The sequence below is a fragment of the Sinocyclocheilus grahami genome, unplaced genomic scaffold (genome assembly GCF_001515645.1).
Source record: "Sinocyclocheilus grahami isolate Dianchi unplaced genomic scaffold, SAMN03320097.WGS_v1.1 scaffold813.1, whole genome shotgun sequence".
Taxonomy (NCBI): Eukaryota; Metazoa; Chordata; class Actinopteri; order Cypriniformes; family Cyprinidae; genus Sinocyclocheilus; species Sinocyclocheilus grahami.
The window spans coordinates 109,752-122,133 of record NW_015505992.1 but is presented as its reverse complement, the minus strand read 5'-3'; the positions used below and the strand labels follow the sequence as shown (position 1 = coordinate 122,133).

The window sequence follows — 12,382 nt, the reverse complement described above, 5'->3', positions numbered from 1 at the left end:
TGTGTGTGTGTGTGTGTGTATGTGTATGTTAGACCAGTTTATGTGTTTATGTAGTATGTTAGACTAGTTTAAGTGTTTATGTAGTTAATAAAACCTTACTTGTATCACACTTGACGTTGTTCATTGTTTGCTCATAACTGGAGTCACTTAATCATGCAGATTTATGCTACAAGCTTTTGTAGAATTGTACAGTAAGAAAGTTATTTCCCTTAACCAGGAAACTAACGTTCTTAGAATTGACAAGACAGTTGACCCTGAGAGGTCAGCTAAATATCTACAGCGGATCTAAAATATGAATAATTAATTATAAATATTTATGGTTAATTATTCATATTTCCTCATGAGCTGATTCGTTACAAAGCTAAGCTGCTTTAAACTTCTGCTGATTGACTGCTTCTCACAAAGAGTATTTCTTTACACTGTTTTGCTGGCACTTGAACACACTTTCCTGTTTATCACAACAAAATGGCCAAGCAAAGCACACGATACTGACAAGGTACGCGATACAGTACGAGACCAAATGCGATTTCAGCACGTCTCCACACAGTAAACAAAACAAGCATTTCCTAGCAACGACAACTGCACTAAACACTGAGAAAATAAATAAATACACTAACGAGCTGCTTTTAACTTCTGCTGATTGACTGCTTCTCTCAAAGAGTATTTCTTTACACTGTGTTTTGCTGGCGCTTGAACACACTTTCCTGTTTATCACAACAAATGGCCAAGCAAAGCGCACGACACTGACAAGGTACGCGATACAGTACGAGACCAAATGCGATTTCAGCACGTCATATAAAATATAAAATTAATCATATAAAATTAATCATATACATTCAATCAGACAAATACATTACATACATATATGTTAAATTTGAAAAAAAGGGACAGTGTTCAGATAACACTTACCTATCAGAACTAGCATTGTTAACTGCTTGAGGTGGGTTGAAACTGTGGGCAGGAGCAACTGGTCTTTCAAAAGCAGGAGAGTATTGATACTGCAAAGGAGAAATCAATCCTCCTCCTCTGTCTCCTTTTCCCACAAAACCATGTTGCTCTATAAGAAATAAGAAAAAAAAGAGCTGTGAATGACTTTGCACTGCCACTGCCGCAACATTATATGACACAAATTTTGGGATGATGTAATGAAAGCTCTAGGATGAGTTCAAAATTGTATGTTTTCAACAAAATTTAAAATGGCGGGCAGGCAATATGGCTGACCTTGGAAAGCTAAGTATAATTTTATTCCACATAACATTAAAATATGACTTTAAAATAGCAAAAAACTTCGAGTTACAGAGCAGAGCCTTTTGGCACAATATTGTTGACACTATAATAATGAAATACAAGTTTTAAAAAACCCACATATACAAGAGGGTTTGCAGGAGTTAACAGGAGTGAATGTGTGCAGGAAGGAGAGTGTAGCATTCATGGAAAGGTTTTCCACTGTCATTTCAAAATACTCTTACCTTCTATATCATCACTAGAATCAGAATCTGATAGCAGCAGGCATAAAAAGAGAAAGAGGAGCAATGACAGTTTTTTTTAAAAGGGGAAGAGAATAATAACAGTGTACATGTGATGGGAATGAACAGCAGGAGGACAGTGACAGAAATTAGCACTGTAGATGGATGAGAGGGGTGGGGCAGAGGGGTATTTCTGAACACTACTGGCCATGTAATGGTTAATAAACCAAGCAGTCTACTTATTAAATGATGACAAAATTGGAAAATATATGTAAGTGGACAGTGGACCAAACGGGTTTTACAGGTACTCACCTGAACTGCTTTGTTGTACCAGAGCTTCTGTAGGGTTCTGTGCCTTCAGTCCTGTGGCTGAAAGAGCGGCCTGACCAGAACGGCCTATTTAAATAAAAATCCTTTAATTGTTAGGTTCAAGCGTTCAAAAGCCACAAAAAGGACACTTTAAAAACACAGAAATTAACTTTAAAAGTGCTAATAATATGAAATATAAGTGACTTTAAGTCTTATTTCTCTTAAATCACTAGCTTTGTGAGAAGGAGCTAAACAACTTACAATATACACATGTAAAGTATTTAACTAATATGAAAGGTAGTTACAACATCAGTTATTACTGTCACAGACTATGGAATGCTCCTCACATCTCTAAACATGCTGAACAATCAATCAATCAATCAATCAATCAATCAAGTCAGGGTAAGGCATTAAAGCATTATGAGTTCAGCCTAACCTTGCCACAAAATAGTTTTTCACCTGCAGCCTGCCCTGTCACAGCATATAATAGTTATTTGTAAACATTCTATGCAAGTTCTGCATTCAATGCAAATTCATTCGATTTAGCTTTACTTTTCTTACCTAATGTCATGACAGAATTGTAACTGTTCATAATATGTATTTTTGTTGTATATTAACACAGCAATGATTTGAATCGTTATGATTTAAATTACGACTGAACAGTGAACACTCTTTATGCAGGGAGGCTAAACTTGCACAGGTTAAACTAGGGGGTCTGTGGCAAGGTTTTGGGTGATACAGGAAAGGTAGATGTCAGGGGATGTGTCTCACCAGCACTACTGTGGGTAGGATTAAAAGGAGCTGATTCCATCTCCTCAAAGGCCTCCCTGTAGCTATGCACAGTTTTCTGAAAGGGAAACATATAGGATAACAAAATATTAAAGTGTAATGTATAACAATACCCAATACATGCTATATACAGTAATACAACTAAGAGAAGTAAAAACACTTTACAATAACTTATTTAAAACATTACAATGTTAAATGAAATGATAACGTGAAACATCTATCTCCACAATTTATCCCTTATTATATACCTCCTTGGGTTGTCCACCTGGGTTCATTGCAATTGTGTTGGCAAAGTCTGGAGAGACAGGTTTCAGTGGAGAGCACACCCTGTGGGCTGCACTGTCATTTTGGCTGCTGAGGTACTGGCTTTCACTGGTGGTTCGTCGGCGCATAGTTGGCATGGCTTCATCTGGGGTTACTGTACGCGAATGTGTTCCTAAAGAACATGGAAAAAGTTCTTAAAGCAAATGAAGTTCATGTGTCAGGAGGGTACAATTTTAACTTTTCAGCCAAATAGCTTAAGTGTCATTAGATTAAGGATTATATCAATAATTATAGCTGTTTTACTAAAATAGGTCAGGCCCTGCATCATTCATTGGTCTCTAGTGGCTACAGTATGTTTTTGATGACTGAAACCTCCTCAGATTCAGGTCTTACATACAGTATGTGTACATTTGTGATAATAGCTGGTTGCATTCAAAAGTTATAGTCATTTAATTAAAAGGAAAATTATTAAAATCCATGTTGAATTTAAACTTTAACATGTTTGTGATAATTATTGATATTGAGACTCTTCCTACATCATTTTTATTCAGTTCAGTGCAAACGACCAAGAAAAATAGGTAACAAAAGTTCTTGCCAAAATCCAATATGGTGAAAGACTTCTAGACGGTCATGAAATCATATAAAAATTTGTGTTCAGCATGACCTAAGGATTACAGTGCTATAAAATTGAAATAATCTGTGACATACAGTATGGTTTAGAAGTTATACCCCAATATGTGGTATTATTGATGACTTTGAACTGGGATCCCAATAATAATGACCCAATAAACAAAATAATGACTCTGACTCCTAATAATAATTATAACAAAATGTTTGACACTTAAAGGTTCACTATATTTTCCTGCATACATTCAGCAATTGGCCCTTTAACAATTTCATATAAAGAAACCCCAAAGAAACAGGCAAAATAAGATAACAGAGATGTAGAAAGAGAACAGAAAGGAGTGGAGGAAGTGGAGAAGTGGAGGTGTGAGAGGGGACAAACCAGAAAAGGAATAGGAACGATGATGTTCGGGCTGGAAGGACATGCTCTTTGAGATGCCCCGGATGCGGGCGTTGTACTCTGGGTTGAGGAATGATGGAATGGGTTGAAGCAGAAGAAGAGGAGGAGTATAAAGGTGCAGGTTGGGAATCAGTGGTGTGAGGGGTGATCCATATACCAAAGCAGAGATAGACAGAAATGGGGGGAAAAACAAGAAGAATGAAGGAAGGGTGAATATGAATCCTACTTTCTGGGTGTCAACATATTTCTTTAAAATACAGTGCTACATTACAAACTGTACTGTTTACAAGAATATGTTTGTATAATTGTACATGACTTTCCATGTGAGTAAATAATCAAATTCCCAGAATGATATAGTGGTCTACTAAGCACTAGAGACACAACAGTCTCATTAGAATATGTTTGATAGAAATCCTGTTCGAGCAATTCCATTCACTGCCAGAGAGTGGTGCTCCTATGTATTTTCCTGTAATATCAATAATCTGCTGTTCAAGCCAGAGAATGCATGGTAGCTGAAGCACAGTGTGGTAAGGTCTATTCTGGTCAATGGTGACTTACATCTCTGCAGCTATTCACTCCTACACAGCGGACAATGTGAGTGTCTGCCAAGAATACTCTATATCAACATGAGATGTGATGACACCTTTACAATCCTCTTTCATCAATCTTTAGTGTTTAGGTCACATTTATAGTTCAGTATTAGAACATGTCTTCATTGTTTATCTATGCAGTGGGACATACTTGCAGGGACTTTTCCCAATGTGTATGTTTGATCTACAGGACTAAATCAAGATATGAGCAAACTTGTTCACATTACTATGGCTCCATTAGGTTACCAGGGCTTGGTGCATTGTCTTTTCTTTTTTTGTCAAATATGGCTTAATATTAGATGCTGCACTTTGTATGAGACTGATAAATGAAGCCAGAAACAGGCTAAACTAAACGGCACGCTATAATGCCATCAAAATGAGGCTGGTAGAGTCATATCCTGATTATCCATCAAGCTGTCGCTTACAAACTTTAATAATGAACCATAATAAATCCATGCCAGCTTCAGCTTATAATTTTTTTGTCAATTTTTTATAGTTTTCTCAAAAATACAAAAGCAAAACCAAAAAAATGCATCACATAATCTATAGATTTTTTTACAGATTTTAGTGGAAACTTTTTCAGTTTCAGTCATCTTATATATGCAGCAAAAGCCATGCACTCAGACCACAATTTCCTTCTTCCTCACCTGCCACACGGTGGGCGACAAGTCCCTCAAGGTTTAGGATCTCCTCCTCAGACTTTGGCTCAGGTTCTTTTACAATGGTAACTGAGGGGAGTGGGGATGACGATGTGCTGTAGCTTTTTTGAGGGCCTGGGAATGTACCCTGAAGGTCTGGAGAGTAAGACACCTCTCTGCTTCCTGGGTAGACATACTGGGGCTTGATTGGAGATGGGAGGGATAAAGTTGGGGATGGTGTTGTGACTGAACCTCCACGGATACTGTAGGGATCTTGCTGATAGATAGGTGAAAGGGCCTGAGGGGACTGGTAACCCCTCTGATGATGCTCAGATAGTGGAGTCATTGGGTAAGCAGGTGATGATCTTTGTGAGGACTGTCCAAAACTGGCAGAGGAAGAGAGAGGTGGGCCACCAGTGACACTATAGATGGCCTGGTCAGCCTGGTAGGAAGGTCTGACTAGTGTCTGGGCAAAGGGTGGTTGGAAAGCTGAGATGTTCTCACCTGCGGGAGCACTCTGAGATTTGGGAAATGGTGTATGTGAAGGCTCCAAGTCAAGCATGAGCATGCTTAGGGCATCTATAGACTGTTCTAGATCCTGCTGTGATCCACCTCCACGAGTTGGGAAGTTCGGAAGGGCACTATCTGAGCCAAAGAAGGGGTCATCCACAAGACCATATTGATGCCAAGCACTGAGCCCTCGTTGCACTGCATCTCGGCTACTGGTGTTACGTTCAGGAGCTTGTGGCAAGTACCGAAGTCCTCCATCCAGCATCAGGCCACCATATGACTGTGAGCGATACATTCCTTCGTTCTGCCCACTGTACTCTATCAGTCCATGTGCTGATGATGACCCTCGAAGCTGGTGCACAGGCATCTCCTTTTTAGGCCTCCGCTCTAGGAAATTCCCACGTTGCCTGTCTACTTCTACTACGGTGGACTCAGAGACTGGTTTGCTGTCAGCTGGTGTATTTTGACCCTCAAAAGAGGAGAATGTGCCAAGACTGCCTGCACTGTTATCTCCCACTTGGCTTTCTGGTAACTCGTACTCAATAATGTCAGTTTCTTGCTCAGCACCTGCTTGTCCGTTAACGTGGACCTGGGCAGGCACAAGGTGCCGCACTCCAACCCCTGGGCTTGTGTTGGCAAAAGAGAGGAAATTCTGATGAGGGAGAAGTGGTGGTCCCTCTGACCCACTCAGAAGCTGTTCCAACTCTCGGTTCTCACAAGGGCTAATTGCAGTCTCGGGGGGAGCTTGGCTCACAGGCCCTGAGGATGACAAAGACTGTTGAGCATCATCTGTGCGGTCTGTCTTAACAGAAGCAGTAGAGTTTCCTGAGTCACTGCTGACAGAAAGGGCGTGGTCTGCAGCTGGTAGTGGATGGTTGGCAACCGGAAGAGGAAGTGCATGTTCAACTACAGGAGGAGCACGGTCAGTTGAATAAGCACCATTGGCAGACACAATTCCCTCAAGGGAGTCTTTCTTCTGAACCCGGAAGTAAAGGCTGCAGTCTACTGGACCTTGAGCAAAATCTGAAAAAGAGGTTATAAAAATGTCTCAGGAATATTATAGAATAACTCTATATTATAACTTATTAAGTTTTCTCTAATCCAGTTTACTCAAAAATGAAACTTATGCTATCATTTGCTGACCCTTATGAAATGCCATTTAACCTATACATTCTTTATTGTGCAATATTCTTAAAATGGTATGTACAACACATCCTCTACATTCAGTACCTTATCTGAAGTCATACAATAGCTTTGACAATGGAGTCCAAATTTAATTAGTTATTAACAAAAAATCTATGAAATAATGGATTTTTCACTCACTCAAATTCATTCACTCACACACAGCCCTTCAAAATGTTCAAGTCCTTCAAAAAAAGTCCTTCAATCTAAAAAATATATATTATTATTATATTTTTTTTTTTGTAGTTTGAAAGCTTCTGCTTTAACATAGATAACGTAAAACATATATTTTCATTCTCTTCCAGTGAAGATTTAGTGGATGAAATTTCCAGTTGGCTAATGGAAATGTGGTTGAATGTCTTGTGTGTTTCATGTGTATGCTCTACAAAATGACAATCAAGTCATGTCAACATATGTTTTCCATTACTTTAACTCATCAAATTAATTGAACCATTTTCAACTTAATTCTATTTGATTAAACTTAAAAATGTAAGGCAGCAACTGAACTTAAAAGTCATATTTTTATTTTTGCATTTATAAATACTGTTTTGATGAAAGCCACAAATTTGATTTTGCTCTTTTTTCTTTTGTCTTAGTCTTTTTCTTTTCTATTTTTAATTAAAGTGGTTTGCCTCTTTAAGTCTTTAAGTCAAGTTTTATTTGTATAGAACTTTTCACAATCTGTAGTTTTTAAATGCAACAGAAAGGTTGTAGAGAGAAAAATCTTTGAGAGAAACAAAACTGAGATAGGGGAGCTCATCCTCATGTCATTAAAATGAACGTCTAGTTCTGTGATGAAACTCTAGATTGTGCAGGCTAATAGGTCCTTAACGCAATCTGCTGCTCTCACATTATTCACTACATGACACAAGCAGATTTGTCTCTGTTCCATCTGCAGCAACGCAGCTCAACATTTTAATAGTTTGGTTAAGTCTTGCAGCACAAAATCCTTAACCTTCCCCACCTCCACCACTATAGATCTGTTATGGATAATTTCATGTATGCTATTTGTGCAGCAGCAGTATGTCTTACATGTACCTAGCAGTGTGTCTGTGTATGTACTGGCAGTAGCAAGTCTCCATAATTACTCAGCCAAGACCAAATACATTCAGCCAAGACCAAATACATTAATACTGTCATTAATGTTAAACTATTCAGAGATTTGTCATGATAGAAATGTAAATAATCGCTATAAGAATTATTTTAAACCTGTATCTATTAGGATTTATAATAGTAAATTGCAGTAATAATGGTGGTATTTTAACTAACAAATATTGTTGTTGTTGCTGTTTTGTGTGGTTGTTGTGTCCTGCTGCAGCTTTGAGTCCAAGACACATTTCCTGCAAAGGACAAAAGTATAACTCTAACTCTAACATAATGCTAAATATGATATAATTATATAGTATGTGTTATACAAGTAATGTGGGTATCACTTTATTTTACAGTCCTGTTCTGTGTGTACATACTATGTACTTATTATAGCAATTACAATTACTGGGTAATAACTATAGGTACTAACCCTGAACTTACTCCCTAACCTAACCTTAACCCATGTAGTTACCTTATACTACCCAGTACTGTCTTGGGTAAGTACATGTACTGTAAAATAAAGTGTAACTGCTATGTGTTTTTTGAATAAATGGTATGATTAATTTTTTTTCAATATGCTACCAAACCAATATTAAAACTGTTACTAATTAAATTGTAAGAATAATTTTAAAGTCTGCCTTAAATTAACTAAAGTGATGATGGCAGTAATTACTGATTTCCTTTGCTGTCTAGCTGGCAGTTCTATGTTGATTTATAGTCTTTTGAAATCCATCTTAACGACTGGAATGATGTAGGCAGGTTTTCAGTCTCTAGCTCTCTGACTGGTATAAATTATAGAGGACATTTTCTATTAATATGGACAATTTTTTCTCATCATCTGTGACTATCACATGTGGTGTTCCCTAGGGAACCATCTTAGGGCCTCTATTGTTCTCTCTTTACATGGTTTGTTCCCTCTGGATTCTATCTGCCACAAATATAAAATCTCATTCACTATGCCAATGATTCTCAGCTCCACCCCACCGACCCAATCATTGCTGTTTTCTAGATAATTTATTAAACATAGCTATGTCGGACTCATAAATGAAAATTTTGCACTACCGTGCTGTACACCTTCAACCATACTCTTGTTTTTGTATTGTATTGAGTCTTGTGTTTTTGTAAAATTCACTGTGATTAGACCCACAATTTCTTCTTCCATCAACTACGTTACAATAATTAATTGTATATTTAATTTAAATGAAATGTATTTATTTATTATTTTACTTTAAAATTAGGTTATATTAATTATAAATCATTGATAGTGGAGGTCTAATGGGCTAATAGACTAGAAACAAGGTTGCAGGTTTGAGCCCAGGCAAATGAAATAGCAACTATAACATTTATTTATATTTATACTTTATTTAAGATTCCACAATTGCCCAATCATCAGTGTGTTCTCCCAGCCCTGGTAATTGGCACACTGCCTTGGTAAAGAAGCGTATGCTATGAACTGGAAAATGACATGTTAAGAACCTAAGTAGTATTGTGCAACTAATGAATGTTTGTTGTTTGGGGTTCAGAAAATATGCACAAACCTACTTGCCATGATGATGACCAAGTTTTACTAAGTCTGTCTAGCAACAGCCATGGCATTAGGTTAGGGCCAAGGGAATGATATCATGGGTAAATAATGCCAAAGTGTTGGTCAAGAGAGAGAAGAGGCAGAGGGCCACTGCAGTTCAACATACCATGATCATGTTATACTGGCAACATTTATAAAAAGAGAGTGAAAGATAAGTATATTCTAATAAATAACAGAAGGACAAAGAGGAAAAAAAAAACCAGGGAGAGGTTGAAAAAAGAATTTGAGGTGGGAAGTATACTCTAAAAAATGCTGGGGTGTTTAAACCCAACTTTGGGTCAAATATGGACTAACTCAAACACTGGGTTAAATTTTTACATTACATTTTTAACCCAAAAGTTGGGTTAATCCATATTTGTCCCGAAGTTGGGTTGAAACAACCCAGCATTTTTTAGAGTGTAGACATGTAGACAGCTAGGCAGAAATACAGAATGGCTAACTGACAGACAGACAGACAGACAGACAGATAGACAGACATACTGTACATGAGGGGTGAGTGTATTATGACAATTCACAGAAATTAAATGGTAAGCTGACAGAAATGGCAATGACATGAGAAAGCCCAAGAGACAAGACACTGTAAGAGTTAAAACAGATGGGGTGGGGGTGGGCTATATTCAACATGAAGTCACATAGCGATCCAGCTGCTGCTCAGTAAAACAGCACAGCTCATTCACATTCAGCATAACATCCTATCATCACACACACACACACACACACACACACACACACACACACACAAACACAAACACAAATACAAATACAAATACAAATACAAACACAAACAAACACAGGACAGGGAATTGCAGTCAAATTTTCTGCTGGGTCCAGCACCCCTCTGGCCCACCCCTAGCTCTGCTTATGATAATTACAGATTTTACAGGTGCTCACAGCTGACTTAATAGCTGATTTTTAAGAAGGTTGTGATACGGAGCAGCTAAAGCCCCAGCCCCAAACAGCGTCCAGTTGGGGTCCAAAAAGTACTTGGAAAAACACATAAAACTATATGAATTTCAGAATTATTTGCATTTACAGTATGCACTCAAACTTGCATGAATAAGATAATGCCAAACCTGATGGTCCATGCTATCTTAGCATGATTAGAGAATATTCCAATATAGCATCTTGTGTCCTTCAGTGGAAGCAAATATGTCTTTTGCAAAGGACATTTGCTTACATTTGTTAAGTGACAGAGAAATAATGATCTAGTAAATAAATTATTAAATATTTATCTTTATTGACATTTATTTACCTCATAACATTTATTTGCTTTAAATGCTTCAAAATTGTGAAACTTTCTGTGTTGTCTATTCAATGTGAGCTCAGATTTTTGAATTCATAAAAGTTAACATGACAGTAATGCACTGTAAAAACATACTTGCATAGCTTTAAAAAATAATAGAAAAGGCCTACAGAAAAACAAAAAAAACGTCACTAAAAATCATTATCTCAGAAAAGAGGTGGGACAAAAAAAGTATCTCAAAACATATCACAGGTGATTGTCAAAATTTTACCATACCTGTGACAAGACCCTTTAAATCTGTAATCACACTGGCTAAAGTGCTTTAAGGAGCACAAACAACATATAAAATATCTTCCACTAAAAAGGTACTGTACTGTACAGTAATCTTTTTTAATCTTTGTCTTAGGTTTTAATAAAAGCTAGCATATTTAAACTAGAGGAACTGAACACATGTAAAAGCCGTTTTTAGATTACCGAGATTTTAGTCTTAGATTCAAGAACAGATCCAACAAATAGATGAAGAGCTGAATTTTCTCAATGTCCAAATTGTAACACAGTATCAAATGAGATTCAGAAATTATTGATGGTAATTTCAGCAAGTACTGTTTAGTTCAGAACTCACTTCTAGATTTACAAATACTGAACATTTTGCAGAAAAATCTGACAAAATTATCTTTTAAAATCCACAAAAAAGATACACAGTAGCAGAACATAAAAATCACACCTAGTAATTGAACTCGCACAGATACAGTACATGCTTTGAGAATGAGTAGATTACTTTGAATGAGGCTACTTCCTCTTTAAGACTTACCTACTTTCAAGCCCAATGGAAAATCTAATTCAAATTCAGTCCTGATTCCAAGAAGTGTATATAGCACTGCTCACCATTGACAGGGACAGATATCTAGTTCATTAATCTGAGTTGCTCTCTTTTGTGAGTCACTCTGACCAAGTGTCACAGTCACCTCTCTCTCTCTCTCTCTGTTCCACACACTTCCCTCTCAGTCATTCCAAAAATGCCATGAAGCTGTGCAGCAGCCATATATGGGAGCCTGAGCTGTAAACAAGCCCTGGTGGCTATACTGTCCCAGAGCACCCCTCTGTCTCTGTCATAGGAATACAAACACACAGACACCACACACGCTTTAACTGAAACACACAAATGGAAATGTGTAGAAAGAGGTTTGAGATTTAAACCAAGAAGTACAAAGTGTCCTTTAACTTTAGAAGTCTCACAGACTCTTTCTTCCTTTTAAAAGCCATGTTTTTTTGGTGTCTGCTCTTTTCTTTGCTGGACTATGATCACGGAGCCTGCATTTGAAAAAATCTGTCTTTGCTTTGTGTCTCAATTTCTCTGTCAGATCATATGTTCTGTTTAGGGTCTGATAACATTCCAATTTATATTGCTTTTTAATTTAGATCCAAATGACATGTCACATGACATGGTCATTTATAACCTTCCAGTGCGATAAAGTTAAACATATTTGGCTTACCAAGCTTGGCTTAAACTCTAAGCACCCCTGGACAAATTAGTAAAATGGACATAAAGGTTGAGATGGAGTGGCGGAGGGTATGCCGGAAAAATTATCACTAGAGTGAGGTAAGCAGCCTTCTCTACTGGTATATGTATCTTGTGTTGTTATTGGCAGGATTAGATGATCATGCACCTCCATACATTTTGTTCATATATATA

At 37.4% G+C, this 12,382-nt stretch overlaps 1 protein-coding gene across 1 annotated transcript in view; it reads right to left on the bottom strand.

Annotated features, from left to right (window-relative positions):
- Positions 1–12,382, bottom strand: part of LOC107562221 (tensin-1-like) — a 121,738-nt gene that overhangs the window by 10,272 nt on the left and 99,084 nt on the right. Inside the window, exons 14-21 of the mRNA XM_016246827.1 lie at positions 11,501–11,566; positions 5,090–6,613; positions 3,835–3,912; positions 2,813–3,000; positions 2,547–2,622; positions 1,779–1,862; positions 1,470–1,496; positions 910–1,057 (exon numbers count right to left, since the gene is read on the bottom strand). Coding sequence (XP_016102313.1) covers positions 910–1,057; positions 1,470–1,496; positions 1,779–1,862; positions 2,547–2,622; positions 2,813–3,000; positions 3,835–3,912; positions 5,090–6,613; positions 11,501–11,566 — 2,191 coding nt within the window. The remainder of the gene's footprint in view (positions 1–909; positions 1,058–1,469; positions 1,497–1,778; positions 1,863–2,546; positions 2,623–2,812; positions 3,001–3,834; positions 3,913–5,089; positions 6,614–11,500; positions 11,567–12,382) is intronic.